The sequence below is a fragment of the Solea senegalensis genome, linkage group LG11 (genome assembly GCF_019176455.1).
Source record: "Solea senegalensis isolate Sse05_10M linkage group LG11, IFAPA_SoseM_1, whole genome shotgun sequence".
In the NCBI taxonomy this organism is placed as follows: domain Eukaryota; kingdom Metazoa; phylum Chordata; class Actinopteri; order Pleuronectiformes; family Soleidae; genus Solea; species Solea senegalensis.
The window spans coordinates 18,151,296-18,176,336 of NC_058031.1; the positions used below are offsets into that span (position 1 = coordinate 18,151,296).

Here is a 25,041-nt window from a genome sequence, read left to right on the forward strand (position 1 = left end):
TAGAAGGTAGAGCCCAATTCTGTACTTGTGTTACTGTGACAAGGTAAATAATAATGAAAATAACATTCACTCGCATTTTCTGACTAACTTTGGTGAGCAGCCACAGGAAGATGCTGCACCACACCAGGAAGACACTGTCATCCTCTGAACTTTGTTACTGTAGCTGGGCCTGTTTGAGGACAAGAGGGACTTCCCCGCGCAGGCTCAGACAGCAAAAACAAACACTGTCGTGTCGCTCGCTCGGTGGGACACAGCCAATCAGCACGAGTAGATCAGACAATAGACACAAAGACCCAATGACGGCCGTCTGGGTCGAGCACCATTGACAATGGGAGGAGGGATGGGAAGTTTGGTTCTCTCCGACTATCACACGACAATCGCCATTTGACAAACACTTGTGTCCATGCACAGATTTACACGACGCTCCTTATAATGATACGCGAGGCAGCGTCACTTTGTGTCTGACAAGTCATGTTGAAAGAAGCACATTCACGGGGACGATTCACGCTTCGAAGTCTCAATGTATAATGAGGGAAGGAAAAACTATCTGAGGCCAACTGATAATAATAATAATAATTCATTTTATTTATAAAGGATGATTTAATCTGCAACCAATATGTATTTTGGTGAATGTGGTGTAAGGTTCTTTTTTGCATAATTACATTTTGTATGAAGACAGTTCCACAATGGCGAGAAAAGCAGGGTTGAGTGGAGAATTCCTCTGTTTGTTGGAATCAGTAGTCTCACTAATAGAGGTCACCAGCTCTTACATACTAGACCTTTAATTGAATCTACTCCATGTTAGTGGGTCTGATGCTCTGATTTAAACAAGCATTGAATCACAGCTAAACAAAGCAAATTTCAGACTCACCATGTTCGCTTGTTGTCAAAGAAAAGCACCAGGTAGAGCCTCCCGTCGGTCTCCTCTTGTCTCTGCTCCCCCAGATGGAGGACGTCTTTGGGTGGGACAGGGATGGGAACCCCATTGTGCAGCAGTCCGTCCTCGGGCATCTCTGGGTCGATGATCTGGTACAAACAGAATCAGCATAAGAAGGACTTCAGGTGTGAACCTAAAAAGGCCTGTGCTGTGTGAATTCTACACTTACACAGATCTACTGAGTCATTACTGAAAAGACTCATTATTTTGTTTGGTTCAATATTTTTAGTGAACGCTGCCGACTGAGAAAGCTACACCACCTGCCGACAACCCAAATAAGCTGGAGCTTCACCGATACAGGATAAAATGAAGGACTTACCAGAGCAGGATAGGAGGGATATCCTCGACATTTGGCCCAAACCAGATCTAGAGGGTCCAGTTCTGTCTCATCCTCTGATGTTTGGCTGCCGTTCCCTGCAAAACAGCAGCAAACACAAACAGTCATTGGTATGAACCCTAAACTACCATGAAGGCATGTGAAAATACGGTTAAAATAAGTGTTTTGATTAGAAGTGCGGACATTCACGAACATCATGCTAATTTGGCTAATTTCTCTGAAATATATAAAAACATAATGAGAGAACAAACCAGTGTAATCCGAGTCTCCATTGACTATCTCCATGAAGGAAACTTTGGAAAGAGCTGGTTTCCCGAGGCTTCGTTTGGGTGGTGAGCTGCTGTAACGCGACACATTGTATTGTTAGTATATCATATATTATTTGAAATCACTGCTAAACATCCACAAGCAATGCTCACATTATGTCTTACATTTCTTTGTGGAGGACAGGGCAAGGACTGTAGTCAGAGTCAGACCCACCATCTTTGTGCTTGTTGAAGCCGTTGGTAAGACCTGAAAACAGACGAGAGAAATCTTAGAACAGATGCTGCAAAAGAAAAAAACACCACCAGGAGCAAGAGAAGACAGAAAAGAGGACATAATGAAAACAGCAAATCAACTCAAGCACTGTAGAGAATTAGAATTGGGAAAACTGTGTTTTTTTTCCCCCTTTTTAAACAAAATAAAGAGAGAGTCTGACATTTGAAAAGTGTAATTCTTGTTGAAACAGCTCATCTGGAGTGATAAATATGCACTAAAGAAGCATTAAACGACATAAATCTGCTCACCTCTTTCCAGTGTATGATTTGGCGTCTTCTCTAGCTCACCGTCTGAGCACATGTCTCGACCGGGGGTCCACTGTTCATTGAGGGTGGGGGGTCCGGGGCTTTTCTGTGGGGTCTTGGAAGGAGTGGACAAAGGGGTGGAGCACGGGGTGCTGGCTGTGGAGTTGGGTGCTGAAGGCGTGTTGCTTGTACTGTCGTCTGTCAGCCCCTTCCCATTCAATAAACTACTGTCTCTGTCTCTGAACAGCTTTGCCCCATTTTTCGCCTTCTTGAATAACACTGAGGTTCTTCTTCCGACTCCCCCAACGGTGGGTCGCGGGGGGACGCCGGGCTCTGGCAGACCGTTAGCAACTGCCTGCCCTTCACTGTGCAAAATGGGAGGTGTTGACACCGACTGCTTCTGTGTTTTAGTGCAAATATTGTTCTCTGTGGCGCTGTCTGAGAGGTCACTGTCCATCTTTAGTCGCTTGCAGGGCCAGCTGGGGGACTGGGGCTCCCCTACGATTGGCCGCAGGGTGGGAGGTTCCAGTGGTGTGTCCCCCCGTCGTGGAGGAGGAGCTGGCCCTGTAGGTTCCAGTGTTGGTGGCGAAGTGGATTTGAGGTCCTCTAAAAGATGAGGAGAACATTTCATTTTAATGCAGTGCTCATTTGAAATGGATGTCGACTATTATGTAGCGTGATGTGGTGGTGTAGTATTCACACTGGAAAATGGTGTCACTTCATAATGATTTACATCTCAGTCTAACAGTGTAACCACAGTTGAAAACGGAGTTGAGGTATTCTGGAGACATGGTGGACCTCGTCAAGACAAGTGAATAAATAACTTTGGGCTCACAACTGGACACCAGCAACATGGTAACATGGCATCATTTCATGACTTAACTGACACAAATCACAGGTGTTCTGCTGCCCTCCTCTACAGTGGCAAGAAACTGTTTGTGGCCTGCAGTAAGTGGGATGATATGGCATGACTGTACGTGGCCGATGGAGAGTGGTGAGTCCATGAGTGATGTACTGAAGAGGTGCAGACATAGAGTGCACTGGGAGAGAGGAGTTGTGAGGCAGCCATGGCTAACGAGACTCTGTGGGCCCCTACTTACTAGACTGGAGTCAGTGGGGTGGTTGGGGTTGGTGCGTGGGGGGGACCCTGGCTCAATTACCTGAGGACAATGTTTCGTTAGCTCATGTTCACAACTGATCTCATTTATAAAGTGGCTTTTAAAAAAGGTACATGCATTGGCAATTTTACAGTGCTTTTCATGACCCACCTTTGTCCAAAGATAAGCCGTTATCTGCCTTGGTGTCCTTGTCATCTTCGTCGTCTTCCTCCTCCTCATCGTCTTCTTCTTCTTCTTTCATGTGTCCATTTAGAAGGCTGTGCCGTGGGTGCTGGCCCTGCCTGTAGCGGATGCTGTTGATCTCGCGGCGAAGCAGGCGGATACGTCGAGTTCGAGCACCACTGCATCGCATGGAGGTGACAAAGTCCAGCTTTTCCAACAGCTCTTTGAGCTGTTCCTCCACAGTCATATGGAGCCGGTTCTCTGGATCCAGCACACTGTCAACTGGACACAACAGATAAGGAGTTAGTAACGAAAAGCTAGCATATATGTTGCACAAATTGAACAAAAATGAGTTCACACAGGGCTTTTCTTAAAAAACAGTAGCTAATTGAAATATGCAAATGTACAAATACCACTGCACACTGCTATTTTTTTCTATTAATTAACAGAGCATGTAGTTCAATCTAATGTCCAGTACATGAGCAATTTAGACACAAAACATCAACATATTAATACAATAGTCAGGCCAACAACTAAACTGGCAAAACCCATAGACTGAAACAAACCTTTTCAAAAAAATTAAACAATGTCATTTTGTACGATTGACCCCTTCAATGCCAAAACTAAATCCTCATTCAACACTCTTGGAGATTTTTTTTCTTTTTTACCCTACTCCCTACTACTACCCTACTCCACATACAATAGATACACAGCTTCATCTGGACTCTTACCTACAACAGCGCCTCCATTCTGTAAACTAAACAAACAAGAACAAAATACTTTTCACTGGAACGTACCATCATCCCAGGTGCAGCTGTAAAAGTCTCTTTTCTGTGGTGACCCAGGGAGGTGCATGCCAGTGTCCAGGTCCAGACCGGTGTTGGTGGCTTGTCGCTGTGCATGGCGCAGTACAGCGCCCCCTAGGTCTCGAAGACGTAGTGCTGCCCGATGAAATAGTGTATCCTTGGCATTGTAGAGGAGGCAGTTGGACACCATAAGGTTGAAGTCGGCCTCCAGGTCAGCCACTGAGCGGTAAGCATGACTCTCCAGCTTAGAGCGCATGGTGGAAAAGTCCATAGGCTGGTTAATGAACTCCAGGTAATCTGGGACCTGCAGACAAGATGTACATTTAAATGTTAATGACAAGGACCTACACAGTGGTTTCATTTCAAGTAACATTATTACTACAAGACGATATGTTGCCAAGTGCAGGTGGAGGTCTTGTTATGTTTCAGTTTTATATAAAATTTCATTTCAATCTAAAAACTCTCTACATATTTTTTTTTTTTTTACATAGACCTTCTCTGTATTCTCATCTTTCCTGCCCAATGTGTTCAATTATTATATGACCAGCTTTTTACACATAATGTGCTTTTTACACATTATGTAAAAAGCTATAGTATTTAGTACATAATGTGCAAACAAACTAAAGTTCTAATTTACATCTCAGTCAACCTCATGAGGGCAGAGGCATTTAGAAATGTTCACAGAAATGCCACAAAACCAGAAACAACTTTGTAATATATGGGAAGAAATCAACAAACTGAGGCAAAGTGTTTAAACATACACTGGACTTTTGTTTTATATTTAAGAAAATGATGCTGTGTATATTATTTTTGTTTTGAAATACCTGAAATGGTGGTAAGAACATAATCCTTTAGGTACTTAATGGAAATGCACTTGTAATTAAAACCAGCATTTGAAATGGAAATGCAGAATGAGGAAAAAACACATGTATGGGCTCTTTGACTTGAGACATCTATAAAAAGTGTGTGTGTGCGTGCCAGGTGAGAAAACACGGTATGAACGAGACTATCGCAGAGGAAGACAAGACAGAGGACAACTGCACATGTGTGCACCTGGTGTCAGTGTTACAGTAACAGTAAAATGTCTGACCTCCTTGATGTCGACTGGCTCTGCAAAAATCTTGGCTGTGTCCTTCTCCTGTAGTTGGTCCAGTGTGGAGCTGAGCAGCATCAACATTGGGGTCAACTGCATTTCCAGAAATGCTTGATGAACTTTGACCTGCAATTGTTAAGATGACATGCACGTGAAGTCAACGTATGTGGATCGTGCATCAATTACAATTTCAGACAAGTGACGTGAGAGAATGTTAAGCGTTCATTTACGAGGGGTGAGTGATTTTAACTAACCAAATCATTGGTTGTAAATATAATATACAGAAAACATAACAACACAATAAAATTTCAAACATCCAACCATGATAACATTTTAAGTCTTTATCTGCTCAGATTTGGACATCCACAGACCAAAGGTTTTCAAGTACATGGTATGGAAAACTGTTAGTCCCCATGGTCTGTACATTTAAAAAGCCATTAGTACAGACCAAAGCCTTGTTTCCATTGAGTGGAACGGTTAAGTTTGGTACAGTCCAGTACGTATTTTTTGGCCAAAATAACCAACCCCAACCGTTCCATTCTTTGGCACACCAGAGTAAAATGGTACAGTACGGTCAGGGTGGAGCTAGGCCAGCTTCACTCAGGACAGTCAGCTGATTGGGGCGACAGAAAATCATCACTCCCTTGCCATTATTAAACATATTAAATATTAAATATCACACGGAATTCAAGGCACATGACCGCAATCTATTGTCATACAAAGCTTGACGTTTTGTTGAGACAAACAGCCTCAAAGCAGGAAGAAAGAGCTGCAGAATGTCCTCCATTGTTGTCGCAGTGTTAAGACGTCACGCTACGCTACGGGCATTAGACACAGTCGAAGCACAAGCCTGACCCAATGCTTTACCATTTCAAACGGCATCGTACTGTACCAAACCAAAGCATACCATGATGAAAACTCACCAAAAGAAAAGTGAGATAATCCAACCAAATCAATAATTCACACAAAAGTGTCAGACCTTCTGATTTAAAGCGCAACTCTTTGTTTTCTTGAATCACAGGTTACATTATCAGTGGTATCAATGTACTTTAGGCACAATTTTCTGTGTACTAACCTTGGAACAAGAAATACAGTTAGCCTAAAATGCATTTGAACATATGAGACACCCTCGTCTTTTACCTGTTCTCGTTTGAGTTTCTCCCTCTTGCGGATGAGCTCCACCAGCAGCCTAGCTTTTTCGAGGTCATGCCGAAGCTTCTGCCAATACCTCAGTGCCTCTCTTGCTGCGGAGACCTTTTCATCCACCTCAGGCTACAAAGCACAACACATACAATTTTAGCAATTGTTTGCTAAATCAAAGCACAAAACAGTGACCAAAGTGACCAAAGAGTTGCAACTCTGTGTCTGCCCTGACCTGTTCTGTGGTCTTTTGAGGTTGGATGGTCGAGTGCAAACGCCGGACCAGTGGCACACCGTTTCTTGACTGACGCTTCAGTAACCAGTAGCTATGCAGCCTTTGCATGAACTGGTTTTTTCTCTGGAGGATGATTCCTTTGCAGATGGCATTCAGCCTGCACAACAGAGACAAAGGCAGGCTGATTGTACTGTGTACATTACTGACATGATGAGCTTGATCACATTTCTGTGCAAGAAAGAATGCAAATGCTGTGAACAACAACAACAAACACAGGTGCACAGCAGTTTAAAGAAACTAACCTGGTTGTGGGTATATGGGGCACCGTTACTTGTGGTGAAGCAGTTTGTTGAGCTGAGTCTGAGCTCTTCTTCCCTTTCTTTTTAGGTGTTTTGTTATCATCGTCTGATTTTCTGCCTTTTTTTGGTGTAGTTGGACCCACTGTGTAGGCGCTCCGTCCTCTACTCGCCCTCCCTCTGCTGCCCACTACTCTTCCTTCACTTTCCTCATCTGACACAGTTTCCTGTCCTGGTGGAGAATGGGCCTCGCAGAAAGCGGTCTTCTTAACGGAGAACATGGTCCCATTGACATTCGTCTCTCGCACAGGATCAATCTTCATAAACAGGCCAGCACGCTGAGCACACGTGACATGAAACGCAGTGTAACAGTTGGCCTTGTGGCACTGAATAGATGCGCCACGGCCCTTCTGCTTGCACAGGTAACAAGTCAGTTTCCAGCGTGCTGGGGGAATGTTATTGACCCCTTCCACAGGCTCCAAAAACACAGTGTTGGCAAAACAGACTTCAGGGATCCAAATGGCACAAACCACATGGGCCCAGCGGCCGTCACTTGTTTGCTTAAAGGCGCCTCCACGGTTTGGACACAGTACACAGTCAACAGGTTTCTGAGGGGACTGGAGACAGCAGCGGCACAGCCACTGGCCCTCAGGTATATAGGGCACTCCATAACACTCCTGGTGCACAGCCAAGTTGCAGGAGTCACAGAAAAGGATGACATTGCTGTTGAGGCACTCATCATCCAGGCATACACAGCAGAAGGCATCGTCGTCAACAGTGCTGTGAGAGGGCGCCCGGCTTCGGGCTTCCTGATACGCTTCCTCCTCAAGTCGATCTACCAGCAGCTCGAAGGTGTCCGGTGAGACAGTCGAGTAACCTTCTGATGTCCGACCTGCATTGAGCATCTCCAACCAGGCTGCGTCCTCTTCATCCATATCATATTCTGCTATAGCTTCCTGTTCCTCAGCTGAGCGTTCTATGTAGCGGTAATATGCCGTAGGCAGAGGAGGTGCCTCGACTGGCAAAAAGGCTTCTAGCACCCGAAACTTAGGCTCAGGAAGAGTCATGTGATGATGCTGTGTTGTATGTAATTTTTCAGGTGTTTGAGGATGGGAATTAGGGCAGTGATTCTTTGAAGGTGGAGGTGACTTGATAGAGGGACATTTAGAGTCTTTTCTGCGGGCTCGGGGGGTGACTGGTTTGCGGACTGTTGGGGCACTGCTGGTAGGTGGCGATGACTGTTCATTGTTCTCCTTGTTGCTGTTACACTCACTTATGTCCTGTGCCATCATCTCATCCTCAGTAATTACCTCCAGGGGGTCCAGAACAGAAATACGGTGAAGCCTACCATCCAGTTCCACCTCCACCACCTTCTGCGCCTGGGCATAGGTCAAAGTTTCTCTGCTTGGAGATGCTTTGAGGCTGTAAGGGGATGGAGATCGTTGGCGGACACCCACATGCCCACTGACGGTTCCATTGGACTTCTTGACATCTCCTCTACCTCCTGCAGCCACCTGGCCTTTTTGACGTGGTTTCCTCATTTGCCACTGATCACAGTTTCCCTCCTGTTGGTTTAATAAAAAATGAATGTAAATAACAGTCAGTCCAAAATGTATATTGCATGTTGAACAAAAATAAGCATTCAATTGAACTTAAGCACAATAGGGAAGTGTCATTGTGCCAGCTTTTCACAATTAAAAGTCCCAGTGAAATCTTATTCCCTTTTCTATACTACAAAATGGTTGAGAAACTGACCAAATAAAGAAACTTGTGTTCGGCTTACACATCTCAGACAGACATGATGTTGTTGGGAGGACTGAAGAGTGGGGACCACAGCAGCATACAAAGTCACATTTGCTGCTTAATTTACATGGACTGTTTTTTTGTTTTTTAGGGGATACCATTTAAAGGTCAAACAATGTGGGTTTTTTATGGATGATGCTGATCTTTAGAAATCCGAGCAGTAATATAATGATGTCAATTCTGCCCTCCATTTGATAAAATGCCACTGATTATTAAAACAAATAAAACACAAAGTTGCTAAACTTCTTATTATTGACTAGCACAAATTGTATGTCTCTCTGTCTCACTAAGTATGTGCTAAGTGCAGTACTCAATGTTTTAAATAAAAAAATATAAAATTATATGACATACTTGAAACAGTCACCAAAAAATATGTCAAACTACATTATCAAATGAAACTTAGTTTAAGTACAGCAGCATTGCAGCATTTATGAAATCTCTGAGGACAAAAATTACAATTATTAAAACTGATCAGGAAACAAGAGTGTCCAACAGGGGCAAACGCACTGCAACGACCCAAAAACACATGCAGAATATGCAGCTAGTTTCTCCTCCTGCATGTGTTTTGGGTCGTTGCAGTGTGTTTGCCCGGCGGCCACCATAGAAAACTCATCTCATCTGATTCAGATTCAGACATAAAACATCCATCTATAATTATTCATTTACTGATACTAAAACTGATTAGTCCCCGTGATTTTGGCATCATTTAGAAAAACTAACTGCATAAATGTACATTCAATTTAAGTAATTTCAAAACTGTTGTCTGTTTGTTTACTGCTGTAGATTCCTGCACGGTATTATTCGGGACGGATGTCACCTGTATGTAAACATTCCTTCACAAACACACACACACACACACACACACACATCTCAGGTTTATTAAATCCTAAAAGTAAGACATTAACAGGTGATCAGCAGTCACCACGATGTCAACGCTTAACTGTCTAAACACAAAGAGACTGTCAACTCCAGAAAGGTTTTAAGAACTTCGATTATTCTCGACTTCTATCCCATTAACTGTTGACAACTCGTATCAGGGCGAGCCACAACACAACGGACTTAGCAAACCAGATATCAGGAAAGTTTGATTGAAGCAACACGCAGCCAATCAGCGTCCAGAACGCGACCATCTCAGCAGATCCGTGTCCCTATTTCGAGAGTAAAATGTCAGCCATATTTACAGTTTTAAAGTCTGTAAAGGGCGCTTCTGCTGTTTCAATTCTACAATTTGTTTAATCATTTCAGCGCAGCAACGTGTCTTGTAAATGTGCGATTCGAAAGGCACAGTATTTTGCTTGTATTCTGAAACGGAAACGTGGATGTAAACTGACGAGTAAAAATATCAGCTAGCTAGCCTGCTAACTTTAACAGACTGACAGTACTGAGTTTAGCTGATTTATTTTTATTTTTTTTTACCTAGACGAGGCGTGGAACAAGTTTTAATACGGCTAGTTAACACCGGGGGGAAAGTTCCGAACCTCACAATAATAACAAACAAGCAAAATTGATCTTACCTATTATAGCGATTGACACAGCCGGCGGTCAAAAGCCGCCTCTTCAGTAATGGTTGCCCAGCTAGCCACTTAACTAGCTGTACTCCCGAGGCTAAGAGCCACCGTTAGCCAGGCACAGTTTGCTGCCAGAGCCGGTAAATATCGCTATTTTGAAACGCATTCGTTCCTGCACAACACAGCGTATGGGGTGTGAAGAGTCAATTCCACTGATTTAATGAGAACACCAGTGGTGTGTTGTATCAATAATCTGAGAAACAGCTTAATGGCGACCTAATTTTGCGAGAAGGAGAAACACTAGCCTCCTTCGGCTAGCTTGCTAGCTATTTGGATCCGATAACTTCAGAATCAATACTAGCCCTAGTAGAAACTTGGCACTTCCGGCAACACCCTTTCAAAATAAAGTCCTTATTGCGCTGCATCGCATAGTCGACATATAATAAGGTAAAACAAATGTCATATGGAGTTGTGTGCCTTGATTATTCTTTGCCATCATAGTCACTGTCTCAATATAAATGTTATTCAGCCTATAACTGTAGTTATCAATGCACAGAAGCTATACTGCGGCCCATGCTTATATTTTCAGGGGTTAAAATTTCAAGGAAACTACTTTTCATTCTTTTTATTTAGAGGTTTGTCCCCACATTTGATATACTATTATTTTTTTCCTATTTTTATATTTTTGTACATTTACACTTAATAATGTATAATCTTGTACATTTTATTGCCTCTTCTTTTGCCCTCTCTTTTAAAGGGTTTTCTATTTTGTTAACTTTTCCTTTCCTTTAATTATTTTGTCAAGCCTGAATCTTTGTTAGAATTAGAATGAATTATTTCACACACACACACACACACACACACCTATTAGTGACAGTGAGTTTGACCTCTGCATATAATCAATCATTTTTACACACCAGCAGTGAACACACACAAGGAGCAATGAGGGATTGGGTGCCTTGCTCATGGGCACAACTGCCCTCGGCCCATCCCAGGAATTGATTTGTCTAACCTTCTGGTTTCATGTCCATATTCTTTCCTATTCACGTTAATCATATCTTCTTGTTTCTGTGTCAAAACACCTGAACTAATTTATTGTACATTGAAAACTACTCAGCAATAAAACTGATTCTGAGCGCCTTTTTTATATATTTAAATGGAAAATCGGAAAAAAATTACAATAGTGCGTGGTTTTATTTTGATGACAAAATACCCCCTTTTCCGCTTTCACGGTCGCATCTGGGCTACCTTGACAACAGCAGATTGATACGTGTTAAACCTGCCCTCTTGACGTCATAACGCCATCATTTTCGCGCGCAAGTTGGTTCTATCGAGCTAAATAAGAACAGTGTCATTCTTTTTAAATGTGTAGATTCAGCACAACTATTTAGTTTCAGCACAACACTATGAACTCACTGCGTTTGTCTGGTGCTTTGAAAACCTGACACCTGTCGTGACTGTCACAGCACATGTGAGCAAACATGCTCATGTTTATTCTACTCATTAAAACTCACGTGTTCACCCGTTCAGAGAAATCACAACAGCAGTTTTCTGAATGATTTAGACCAGACTCCGTAAGATATCCTGTGCAGGATTCCTTTTAAAATGGATGACACAATTATTTCAACCATCTTAAAAAAGGACCCACTTTTTTAAGATGATACACCATCAAGACTGCAAAACAAATGTGTGCATATTTTCAGGGGATATATATATATATATATGTATGCACAGATACAGTTTATGCTCCAGAAAATGAATGAATGAATGTTATTTATTTCACAATTCCATCCACACGTTCAATAAAAATAAGACCAGATAAATGCATTTAGGGAGGGGATTAATGGAGAATCTGATTGTTTACAACAACATCGTACATATATATTGTATTTACATCTTTCTATTGTAAAAGGTGGGCCTGGTTTGTATGAGTTTAATTATTGCATCGTAATCTAGTGTACAAAATGCATATCACGTTTATTTATGTGTTTTGTGAAAAGCCCACCTTTGCGTAGTATGTTGCACCTTGGACAGTAGTTAACTTCAGCTGTAATTGTTTCCAGTGAATCCTGTGACTGTGGGGGAAAATGAATGAGCTTAAATTCTGGAAAGAAAGTCAGCAAATTTTATGGCCACCCAAAAAAATATCTCCCACAACCCAGTGTCTGGGAATAATTTAAACAGCAATAAATGATGACTTTGCATTTTTACTTAACACATAACAGCCTCTCTGTACCAGCTGGCAAGGATATGTTCATGTTGGCTATAAGTCTTATTGTTTTCATTTGTAAACAATATTACAGTAAATATTACAGTAAACTCTGTGACATTTGGTCACAATAAAGAACACTCACCGATAAAGAATGTGTGACACAAAGCGCAATATACAATAAGGAAATAATTGCACATTACAAAAAAAACCCATGGTAAATTATCACTCTCGTTCATAAATCTAACCATATCCAGGCCAAGAGAAATAAAGTAAATCAATAGTTAGAATATACAAGGGCACCAGTGGCTGTATTCTGTGTTGTTTGGATATTCATCAGGTCACGGAGACATCGTCAGGGTGTTTTTCCTTTTGGAGTCTCGCCGTGGGAACGGCACAAAGCTCTTCACCTCTCTGAAACATAACCCTGAGGGCAGAAAGAATAAAAACATTTGTGCTCTTCATGTTCTGCATGTCTATAATCACTTAGATAAAAATATACTGACTATACATCGTGTATGGCATTTTAATATTAATTATTGATAAGTGCATTGACAGAAGTCCTGCATTTAAGTGTTGGTGTTGTTAATAATTCAACACACTATAAAGAAAATGTCCACTTTGACCATTTGAAGAATAAGATGTTCTCTACTGTTTCCAAATCTGTTACTTCTCTTTATATCGTTCTCATAAAATGCCATAGAAACTGCCATATCTAATTAATGTTTAATTATAATTTTTCACTAACTCTTCCACTCCTCGAGAGACAACGTGGCGTTGTCATGGCTGTCATCATATGGTGCAGGCTCAGGAAAGTCATCTGGGTCTCTAAGGCTGTCGAAGTACGGGTGCTCCAGGGCCAATTCCGCCGTGGGCCTCTCGTCTCCGTCGAGAACCAGCATCTTCTCCAGCAGGTCGATACCTGCGAATGGTCAGTGGTATGGAATAATGCAGACATAAAAAAAATCATGGGAGGCAAGTCATAACTGTGCTGCATCACTCTGAAACACTGAGGCTCTAAATAGACTGAGTACACAAATCAAGCAGATGATTACTCTTACTCAAGTGAATTCTCAAAAATCTAGAATTCTGGCTCTGTTTGGTAAAAGGTAAATACAAACATCTGTGGATGTGTCAACTTGTCAAGACATGTCAGTCACTGTTAACTTACCCGTTGCACTGGCTCTGGTGAACAGTGTTGAGAAGTCTTTTCTGGGATACCGTGGAAGAGCCTTTACATAACTTTTGGCCTGATTCATCGAAAAAGAAGAAGAAACAAAACAGCAGCTTACATGGAGTCAGTCTTGCAGGAGCATACTAAACCAATTTGTGTCTAATCTCTAAACTGGCATTAAAAGAATGTTATTTTCAATGTCTTTCTAGTTCATTATAAACCGCAAGGCTGATGAAAATGCTCAGTCAGACACAACATGAAGAACAAAACACCTTCCATGCAGAGATAAAAATATCTGCTGAAGCTCTTTCAACAGCGCGTCACACAGATGACTCATGAGTCTGCCATAAAATGAACAGAGAGTTTGAGAGCTTGGTGCCCAGAGTGACTAGTAAAGACATGTTTAATAGATTATTAATGGTTGTACCTGTCAGACAGAATTCATATTTCTATCATTATTTTACATGTCTTTAAGTTGAATTTACTGGCCACACTGTCCTGCCCTGGCTTTTCCTCTAGTGCCACCCTCAGGACACATTGTTTTTACTCCCACCACTGGCAAAGTCATTCATTCATTCATCGTCCACTGCTTGAGGGTCGGGCAGGCTGCTGGTGCCAATCCCAGTTGAACTTAGCGTGAAAGGCAGGGTACACCCTGGACAGGCTGACTGGCAAAGTCTTCAGCATGTTTTTATTGCAGTATGTCATTTATACTGCAACCTCTGAGGGCTGCTACTGAGACTTCAGCGTTATTAAAATGAGATTTCATGGGAAATCATTTAGGGTGATGTCATTCAATTTCCTCTACAGACAGGCTTTATAACACTCTCTCAAGTTATTAGCATTAATCAATTTGGTAAATATCACTCAGGTCAGGGATTTATGACATACAGTATACGTATTCATGACATATAGTACACAGAGTGATTTGTCCTACCTCTGGACTGTCCAGCTTCTGTATAAATTCTGCCCCAGGCACTCCAGTCACTTTCATGATCTGTGTCAGCTGGTCCATGTCTGGTTGTAAACAGTTTACAGTCAAGGATTTAGCCAGTTTATTCTGGTGCCTCAAGTTCGCAAAACGTAATCAAAGAAAATTACAGCCATTTGATGAGACAGTGACAGCTTCATTTACTCGCTGTGCTATAAATTAGTATCAAGTGCTTAGGGTGCAAAAAAGAACATAAAAGACAAACATAAAACGTGAAAAATAAAGTAATAGTGCAGTAAAAGCAGCAATGGATGATGCCTGAGGAAACATGTTGCTTTAGCTTCACTGTAACTTCCTTTTATGCTCCATTTTCATGATTTATGGAGCACATCAGAAACTGTCACCGTTGAATCAAGTGGCTACCAATCTCATTTATTATCACAATGATTTGTTGGAGCGATATTAAATCTCTCTGTACACTGAAACTTTACAGAATACTTGAAGTTAAATGTCCAGTCAACGGATGAGACACATGGAAGGATACAGTCTTTTCCTTTAAAAAGGGTTTTTCCATTGATCATCTCTGCCATGATACAGCCCACAGACCAGATGTCCACTGGAATAAACAGCAAAGCAAAACAGAACATTATTGAGAATCCAAGCTAAAACACATCCCAGCAACACAAGAGGGTTTCAAGTTCAGCTCAGTGGAGCAGAAATAAGGAAGGTGACATTTAATATTAGAGCAAAGTTCCTATTCTCAACAGAGAGCAGAATCTACTGTACTGTTTATATTGGGGAACTCAGTGAGTAATATAATCCTATGAAAGATGTACACATGTCAGAGTTGCTTTCTCTCTCTGCCACATTCCATCCTGTAGATGTTGTTTACGAAATGAAAACCTCCTACAGCATCTGCTGAATAAACATAAATCTGTGGCCACAAGTCACATTGACTAAGTCAATTGCAGCGACAGGTCTCAGCACTATCAGGCCACTGTCATATGCGCCAACACGAAAAAAAGATTTATTGTCAGAATGACACCCAGGCAACTAACAGAAAACCTGATGATCCTTTAAAGTACCACACAATCCAAAGTTAGGAAAAAAATCTCCACACAACAAATGACAAAAAACAGAGCACAGACAGGCCAACTAAACAATAAGACGACAGCAAGGCCGTCACAGGTGAGAATGTGTAACAGCTTGCCAGTCTGGGTGTAGTGCATCCAGTTCAGAATGACCTCAGGTGCCCGATACCAACGGGTCACCACGTAGCCTGTCATCTCAGCATCAGCACCACGAGCCAGACCAAAGTCCAGGATCTGCATTAGAGGCGAAGAAACTGATCACAACAAGGAACATGAGCACACAGCCTTTTGTTTACATTATTTACTGGGTGTTAAACTAATATTAGAGTCATCAATTTTGAAAAGACACATGCACAAAATGCACAAACCATAATCTCTTTGTGTATGTTGTTAATCTTACACATATTCTGTATCACATTATTTGGCTAAATCTGTTTATTTAAATGGCAGCAGCCCTGCCATTTAAATGTCATCAAACTTTATTTTAGTGTCACCCTGAGACAAACACACCTTTAGTTCACAATCTTGGTTTACTGCCAAGTTTCCAGGCTTAAGATCCTGTAAAAGAAAACGAGCAGTTTGACGGTTACTTAGTGCACATGGCCATTAACAGGAAAACATGGTGTTTGAACTGTGCAGTATGAAAACTGTGACAGGGAAGAAAGAGCTTTAGTGCTTGTAGTTCATGCAGCCGAACATGGCTCTGTCTTAGTCTCACTGTGGCAATTATGCAGAGTCATTCATGAAACACTGTGACATAATGTTTCTAAGTGCTGGTCTGTTAGTGATTGTTTGGTAACTCCTTCACTGATCCAAGGATTACTACTGTATTAGCAGAGTAACACTTAAACAGTGTTCTGAGTCAGAAGAAATGGCCGTATTTTCTACGGTTCAAACAATAAACAAACACTTCCATCTCTGACAAATCCACAGGTAACTATCACCAAACACGGGCAGCCAAATTAAAAGTAAACAAATTATATTTGTTCCGATTTAAATAGCAAGAACGTACATAGAGAAGTTCTTTTAAAACGACTACTTTCTTTGCGTCCACCACATATCTATATTTCATTTTATATGCATTACCACAGATTTTATCCAACACAGAATTACAGAATTACACTGTTTGTCTTGGAAGGCTGGGATATTTATTTGTGTTCTGTTTGCCAATGTAAATCTGCATTAATGATGTGACTGAACACGTTGTAAATAACAAGCCAGCATCTACTGCTTTTGATGTTTGCGCTCTATAGGTTTAATTCTACTTTTACTATTCCACACACACCCACAGGAGTTGGTTGACTGTGCTGAAGGGTGTGGCCTAACAACTCTTGACATGCCGTGAGACGTCAGAGGTGAATCAACTCATCCTACCTGTTGGGGCAGAGTTAAATCAGACTCAAGCTATGATGAATTGCATCAACATTCACATGTCCTTTCGTGGTGCAGCTGGAAGTGCATGTCTGAAAGCTGCGCCAATTTCACTAGTTGACTTACCCTGTGGATGATCCCAGCCTTGTGAATGTACTGTGAAGGACAGGAGACATTTGTTGTATTATTAACATTAATATACCTATAATCTATAACCTATGAGCTCACAAGTAAATTCCACTCGACACTGTAATATGTAGATATACATATAAATTTTGAATAGAGGGATATTTAAATATTTTATGGCTAATGACAAATAGAAAAAAATATAACTTCAGAACTGATCTATACAGCTTTCCTGTCTTATTTTCTGTACTGTACTTTTTTTTCCAACAGGTTGAAACGTAGACTGCATGCTACATTACATACATGTGCTATGTCAATAACATTTTTGAAGGCACTTTTTGTAACATCTACGACTGGCAGAAATCTGCACTTGGGAAAGGGAGGAGTGAGGGCATCGGGGAACCACGATGGCCTTCACATACCAGAATGTCTGCCCTTCTTCTTTGTTTGTGCAGTAAGCTTCCACTTCAAAATGTGAAATGCAAACTCTGGCTGGATTATCCATTCAAGCTGCAGTAGAAATGTGGCAGCCAAAAATGGGTGGCCTCCATAAAGCAAGATCTTTGCCTGAAGTACAGTACATATAAAAGGCTTATTCTAAATCAAAGATTTTTTTATTTTAAAGGGATTATACACTTATACAAACATACTTTGGGCAGTATGTGTAATTGCTGCCACTGACCCCTTCTGAATGTTACAAATTGGACCTTTATTTTGACTTTAAATGTGATAAAATGATAGCTTTCTCAACAGGCACCCCTGGCTCACCCTGAGTCCACAGAGCATCTGGTAGACGAGAAACCGAACTTTGTCCTCTGAGAGGTGACCTCGCACCTTTGACAGGTCAGTAAACATGTAAGGCATCACCAGGTAGCTGCGAAAAAAAAGAGGAGATACTGAGAAGGCTGCCAAACCCAATATTTGAGATTGATTCACCCAGTAAATGCTGCACTCCATGTATTTTTATACTTTCTGTTTGTTTATGTAACCCTCTTTCTCCACTGCTCTTAATCTATTGTAACCAAAACATTTTCAATGTTTCACCAAGTCATTATTTCACAATAAATGCAAACATAAAGTAGTGTTGGACACACATCAAGCTCATCAAAATCATCCAAAGACTGCAGCACCTTCAGTAATGTTTGCTTCACTGAAACACAGTTTCAGACTAGTATAATGACATTATAACAAACCAAGCAAAACCCCACAGTGTGTCACTATTCAGCAGCTGAGTCTACAAAAGCAAACACTATGTGGCCCAAAGTGTGTGGACACCCCTGGGGCTGTTATTTATTATTTCAGCTTTAGGCTGTTGGGCCGCTTGGTTCCTGTTTAGGAAAATTCTGATGCTAAAACGTATGTACATCTTCTCTCAATGATACACACTGATACTTTAGACAATAGAGAGCTACCACCTTATGTTATGGTCAGTTCTTGTTTCAAAATGACAGTGGCCAAACAATCCTAATTCCCAGTCCTGTAAGTAATACTGTTGGTTAAACCCTGGTCTGCAGTTCATCAAAAAAAGGCGTTGTCTGTCTCTGCCTGAGGGGTTTGCTAATATGATGAAAAATACTTACAAGTCTTGGAAGTCATCAAAGCCTGAGGCACTTGTAAACACATCAAGAAGTCCTATCACCTATGTGGAATGAAAGAGAGAGGTGAGTAATACAGAGACATGGGAGCCAGAAGAAACTGCTGAAAACAAATTTCAATCTACTCACATTTTCGTGCTTCATGTGTTTGAGAAGCCGTAGCTCTCTGTAGGCCCTCTTCGCAAAGATCTCTGACTGGAAGGGCCTGTGGAGCTTCTTGAGGGCCACTTTCTCTGTAGTTTTCTCATTTATTGCTGAGCTGTGGTGAGTAAGGGAATAGCAAGTCACTTTCTGCATATGCTGCATCTAGTTTCACTATGATTCCACTCTTTTGAAGTCACACAAGTAGACAACTGACAGAAGGCGGCCTGTTGAGGTTTCACTCTTTCTGAGAAGGTCTACATCAAATCATGTGCATCACAAAAAATGTTCGCAGTTAGAGGGACAGTTACTGTATGTCACTCTCTCAGTGAGTGTGTGTGTGCGGGTATTACTAATGTTGTGGGGACCTAAAACTGTTTACACAGTCACATTATGGGGACTTGTCTTCTTTGTGGGGACAACAATCAAGTCCCCACAACGTAAATGACTACATTACAAGTAAGTCTCCAGGAAATGAATGTAAGTCAATGCAATGTCCCCTCAAGTCATGAATGTCTAACATGCATGTGTGTGTGTGTGTGGTGTTTATTGGGCATCAACATGCAAATGTTTGGCAACTGATGATGTGCATGTATGCAGTGATCTGCAGGGCACCAAACCGTAGGTGGAAAGGCTTGTTAGGCTATTTGGAGCCACATCCACCAACACACATTACACACATCATTCATGCTCTGTGCTGTTGACAACACTGACGCATTTATGCAGGATATTACAGTCAAAATCACATAAAACAATCAAAATCAATGTCAAATATAAACACAAATAAGCTCAAACAAGCAGTGGGAATTAAACTGCTGAATATTATTCAGTTATGATTATTTCCTTCTACTCCTGTGTTTGCAATTTCTTACAAGATGGGTTTTGTGAGATGTGCACTTTAGAAAGATTACAGATAATGGTGGAGGCATGATCCCAATTCTCTAGATTGTGCCTCTCTTAAAGGTCAGACATTTTAAGTTTTACCTCCCACACTATAATCCTTAACCCTGGAGACCATCAACAGCAGGCCGCTATCTGTGGTTCTGACCCCAGGAGCACCAAAGTAGATGATGATAGATGAGAGCATTTTTCACTAAACCTTCTTTACCTTTTTAACTAAAGTTCTCACAATTAACATTGTTCAGTCCCCACAGGTATCCACTGTATAAACCAATGTGAAAACAACCATGAGAATTATGGTCTATCAACTCAGATTAAACATATAGTGTCACCAGATGCCAAAACTGACTGAATTGTTTTTGTGAATAAAACTACAAACATGGAAATTCAAATAATCCCATTCAGCATATTTACAACAGAATTACAAAATTATACCAGTTGTGATGCTACAGTATTATGGATAATTACATATTATAAACAGTTTCCACATGCAATAGTCAGTATGTAGTTCATAGCATAAACATGAGTAGAAAAATGTAGTTTGATTCAGGTTAAAGTTGAGTAAAGGACATGTGATCTACCAGAGTAATGCTATGAAAGTATTGACTATTTGTCACTAACCAGGATTAATGGTGTGAAAAGCACTTTACGTCCCACCATTATAAACATATTAAGCCGCGTGTCACATGCTTTTAAGTACATTGTGGTTTCAGACCATACACAATTCAAATGATAAGGGTCATTTATAACTCTCCAATATTAATTGACAGAATACTGAAGGCTTTAACAAATAGAAAAAAAGCTTTTGTGATTAATAAAAGAAAATGACTTTACAGAGATAGTGGGATTCCCCCTGGGGTTGTACATGTACTCATGATACAGAATCACAGTCCTTGTATGAAACCTGACTGCATGTCAACTGTAAACACTTGGACCAACTTAAAGTCCCACACCACAGATTTTGCTTTTATCCAGTGAAGACTAGAAAATTAATTCAAATATATAGATTCAGATTCAGCACAAAAACAAAAAACAAATGTAACATTAGAAGATTATGAGACATCTTCTAAAGCTAGACAATCATAAATGTAATTTGACACAATGCAATCACAAAGCCTGCTATCCCATTCTCCCAATTTTGATTGCTCTATGTTCAGTGGAAATGTTACTCATGCAATGTTGAAAACAATTCATATCATATTTATGTTTACACCTTGTAGTAAAATACGGAGTAATCCTGTTCTATTGGTGTTATGAGGGAATGCTCCACCATTTGTTTTAAATCAATTACACAGTGAATACTAATTTGTAGCTCAAAATTTACTGACATTTGTCTGAAAAATCACAATTATTAGATCATTTTGTCAGATGTTTTGAGCTCTGGTGTTCACACAATGATGGGTGCAAGTTCAAACAGATCACCAATCCCTTACAATGTTCCTTTTGAATGTCATGTTTTTATTGATTAAAATACACGGCATTCAAAAGCCCCATAGTCAGTAAAATTACATTTGATGTAATATCATTTCAAAAATCTATGTGCATGGTAGTACCCATTAATAGTTTCTATGTACTTTATATATGACTGTATATGCGGATTAAAGTGCAAAGAGGCCATCTTTGACTCTGACACAGGCTCCACATCTCCTCTGTTATTGTACAGACTTCATACATATGGCAGAGAGCCGGAGGTATTAATAATAACAACGTGTCAACATGTCAGGTGTAATAACATGTCTACATAAGTCACAGCGGTGACGTAAGAGTTCGAGTTTACAGTGTTTGTGATGCAGCGTTATATTTCGGGCCCAGCACTGGTATATCACACACACACACACACACACACGCACGCACACAGAACGTACAGGAAATTGCAGACCACTCACCACACCGAACCGTACGCCCCGGTTCCGATCTGTTTAAGCCGTGTGTATTTCTCCGGTACCTCCCACACCGTGCTGTTGATTTCCTCCCGAGAGAAATGTGGCCGGGCCTCCATGATGAAGAGGAGAAGGTGAAGCTAGAGTAAACTTCTCCTCCCTCCTCCTGTATGCCTGGCACTTCTTCACAAGGTAAAGCAAAACCATAGAGCAAAAAAAAAAATCACACACAGCGCAAGTACGACACAGTGCGCCGCACGATTCACTTCCGTTTTCACTTTTCAAAATAAAGCTCGTTAGACCTATTCACATGAGGTCTACGGATTGAAGCTGTAGTATGCTACTAAAAAATTTATCATTCTAAAGGGGTGCCTTTCTAGTGGAGTAAGTGATGCAGTGTCCTATAAGATGCCCTTTTAATTCCAGTCCCTCTAGATCTGTCCATAGTCATGTTCCACTCATGGAGATTACAAGCTTGACGTCCTCTTTCTCCTGTAATTTTATGCTTTCTTGTTTCCTTCCTCTCAGAATGTCTTTTTCCTCTCCTTCTTATTACATATTTATATTGCTCATGTTGTGTCTGTCTTCCCACTCAACCCAGCTGGTCATAGCAGGTTTCCTCTCCTCCACAGCCTGGTTGTGGGTCATTTTTCAGTTGAGTGTAAAGAAGATGATCTAGTGGATACACCAGGGGCCTCAAACTCAAAATAACCTGGGAGCCAGTGAACTTCTAGTCTGGTCAATAGGTGGCCAGTCAAGTAAAAAACAGTTCACTGTTCAGTGATTTCATATTAAAATTATATATTGAGGATCCATTATGATATTACAAATTGAAAATACGCAGGATGATTTCAGTGCACAAATATAAGTCTTTACGTTTTGATATATAGTTCAATAAAAAAAACATGATGATGATGCAAAAATAAATCTATAAATAACAAAACAGACAGAAATAGAATATAATGAAAACATTTAGTCAATAATAACATGTAGACATTGTAAATAAAACATTAGACAAGCTTGTATGTAATTAAATGTTGACGGTAACATGTACTAATGTAATAAATGTAACCTATATGTATTATTGTATTATAATTTTTAAAATATTGTTGATGGCCAGTTTTCATTCATTCATAAATGTGTAAGGCCACGAGTTTGAGACCTCTGGTCTAGAGCTTTTTTATATGACAAGAGCTCTCAGATAACTCATCATATGTTTTGGCCCTATGAAAATAAAATTGACTTGACGTGCCATCATTTATGATTAAGATCTTTTTTTTTTTCTAAATAAAGAACAAACACAACAGCAAACACAACAGCTTTGTAAAGACTTTTCTCGTTTCATGACTTGTTTCTGGGCCTGTCTTAAATAATCAAACACAACTTTATTTTGAAAGGGAAATAACCCATTTTCCGGTATTGTCCTCTGGTGTATTTTACACAGCACAACAGTACTGAACATTCACGTTCAATCTATTACAGCAGATAAAATGCTAAATTTTCTGGACGAACACTTAACATGTCGCCTCTTGTGACCGTATTTGCAGTAAAACGTTGTCCTGTAGAATTCCATTCCAACTAAAATGTTGCAACACTATTCAAACCATGAAATCCTGGCGTGAAAGTCGAGACTTGCCTGCTCACACATGTCAGTGACTTGATTTGCTCTCACCCACACAAAGTACGTGTTACCTCTCATGAATAATTTCTGTAGACTGCCAAGAGTTCATGAATCATGAGAGTCAACAGGAAGACATGGACGGATGAAAAACATGTACACTAAGAAATATTTCTTATATATGGTGCAGTTTTTACATTTGAATGAACATTCCACTTAATAAACCCTGCATAGACAGAAAACAGTGTGGTTCTGATAAAAACACTGACCTCCTGTCACAGTGACAGCGAGGAAAAGTGTTATAGAAATGTGAGCACTTCTGTAGTAATATGTGCTTTACTATGACTATGGAATTAAAAATCAAACGCGTATTTAAATGTGAGTCTGCAAAGGCATTATTAAAAGTTCTTCATTCCTTTGGAGAATGTAAACTAAAGACAAATGGTGGAAGTCGAATTCTAGTTTGAATAAATGATTAAACAGTGAATAATAAATGAGTGAATTTAACTCTATTCCCAGGGTTGTACATGTGCAGTGTCTGTTTGGGAGTTGAGACGGTGATAGTGGCAGCAATTAAAGTTGAAAAGGATAAGGTAAGTAAGATCTTCACTGCTGTATGGAACAAAAATGACTGTTACATACTGTATCTGTGAGAATCAAAATGGCTGTGTGGATCAATACCAGTGACTCAGCTGTTACTTGGCCAACTGCTGAACTTGCTGACTTTCAAAAATCACTTGTCATCCTTTCATCTGTTTTGAAGAGAAAAGATTCCGCCCACTCGCTGGAGTTTCACGATGTAGTCTAAACCAGTCTCTGTTTACTCACGTGATTAGACTCGAGTCTCAAGAAAGAAGAAGATATCCTTTGTGTGACATGGAGGACTCTATCCTCTCACTCTGATCAGGTCTCAGTCTTCATTGCTGACTGGAAATTGAGCAAGGGTGATTTCTTGAAATATACTTGAAAGCCCCAGAAAAAAAGAGGGCTTTCATTAAAGAAAGTTTTCTTAAAGAACTACCATGAAGGTGATCTTTCTCCCTCAAACCAGGTACGCATTCAGCAGGCCACACGATTGGGGTGCCTTTGTAGCAAGAAGACCTGGTTTGAGCCGGATAGATGGATGGATAGATATGCACATACATATGCATATGGGCCTAGATTTAGACCAGGGCCATATAGAAACCATGTAAATCAGTTTAGCAAATTTTTCAGCTGTTCTGGTAAATTTCTGTCTCTGGTTTGTCCTGTTTTACATCAGCGTGATTTTATTACTGCACACCCTGCATATATACACTCTCTGCATTTTCCTTTTTACTCATTAAAGGTTTTTTTTCTATCCAAATTGGCTGCGTTCCAACTGACTTCAGTCTGGTATTAAACAAAAAACAGCCCTCTCATTAATTTGGACCAGCCTAATCCAATAACACAGTGGGGGTGTAATCGCAGACTTGCATGCACACATTAATGCTGCATTTTGTGATTTGAACGGTGTACTGTATTTACTTTGCTGGTTGTGTCAAAGATACATTTTTTTTATAAAAGTAAAATAAATTGCCACCACCACGATGATCTTCTACTGCCTAATCCTCCACATGAGGGTCACAGGGATCTCTGGTACCAATCACAGCTGACATAGGGCAAGACATGGGGTACACCCTGGACAGGTCGCACGATAATCTTGAGTCGTAAAATTATTTTAGTGATAGTTATAACCTAGTGCCTATTTTTCCAGCATTTGTCCGTCAAACTGCACATAAGGGCCCTGTAAGCTTTTTAAGCTAC

At 40.6% G+C, this 25,041-nt stretch overlaps 2 protein-coding genes across 2 annotated transcripts; both read right to left on the bottom strand.

Moving 5' to 3' along the window:
• Positions 1 to 708: 708 nt before the first annotated feature.
• On the bottom strand, positions 709 to 10,562 carry brpf3b (bromodomain and PHD finger containing, 3b). Its single transcript, XM_044039111.1, has 12 exons — positions 10,227 to 10,562; positions 6,916 to 8,474; positions 6,614 to 6,770; positions 6,379 to 6,510; positions 5,236 to 5,364; positions 4,137 to 4,449; positions 3,328 to 3,621; positions 2,063 to 2,665; positions 1,706 to 1,787; positions 1,526 to 1,614; positions 1,257 to 1,351; positions 709 to 1,026 (listed from the first exon to the last, which is right to left on the bottom strand). Exons 2-12 carry the CDS (start codon positions 8,448 to 8,450, stop codon positions 868 to 870), a joined length of 3,588 nt encoding a protein of 1,195 aa, XP_043895046.1. The 5' UTR covers positions 8,451 to 8,474; positions 10,227 to 10,562; the 3' UTR covers positions 709 to 867.
• A 1,414-nt stretch (positions 10,563 to 11,976) lies between these two features.
• Positions 11,977 to 21,841, bottom strand: mapk13 (mitogen-activated protein kinase 13). The gene is made up of 12 exons (XM_044038985.1): positions 21,645 to 21,841; positions 18,847 to 18,976; positions 18,703 to 18,761; positions 17,891 to 17,996; positions 17,123 to 17,152; positions 16,136 to 16,183; positions 15,745 to 15,859; positions 15,079 to 15,150; positions 14,541 to 14,620; positions 13,601 to 13,679; positions 13,178 to 13,351; positions 11,977 to 12,856 (listed from the first exon to the last, which is right to left on the bottom strand). The coding sequence occupies exons 1-12, from the start codon at positions 21,755 to 21,757 to the stop codon at positions 12,771 to 12,773; spliced, it is 1,092 nt and encodes a 363-aa protein (XP_043894920.1). The 5' UTR covers positions 21,758 to 21,841; the 3' UTR covers positions 11,977 to 12,770.
• Between the last annotated feature and the right edge of the window lie 3,200 nt (positions 21,842 to 25,041).

Bases quoted from the DNA above. Each gene is read 5' to 3' on its own strand.
- brpf3b (XM_044039111.1), bottom strand. From the start codon at position 8,450: ATGAGGAAACCACGTCAAAAAGGCCAGGTGGCTGCAGGAGGTAGAGGA. The intron at 5,365-6,378 runs GTAAAAGACGAG...TAACAATTGCAG, and splicing joins AGAAACTCAAACGAGAACAG to GTCAAAGTTCATCAAGCATT. The intron at 1,615-1,705 runs GTAAGACATAAT...GTCGCGTTACAG, and splicing joins CCTGTCCTCCACAAAGAAAT to CAGCTCACCACCCAAACGAA.
- mapk13 (XM_044038985.1), bottom strand. From the start codon at position 21,757: ATGGAGGCCCGGCCACATTTCTCTCGGGAGGAAATCAACAGCACGGTG. The intron at 18,977-21,644 runs GTGAGTGGTCTG...TACTCACCACAG, and splicing joins GGGGCGTACGGTTCGGTGTG to CTCAGCAATAAATGAGAAAA. The intron at 17,997-18,702 runs GTAAGTATTTTT...TTTTTTTCGCAG, and splicing joins TTTGATGACTTCCAAGACTT to CTACCTGGTGATGCCTTACA.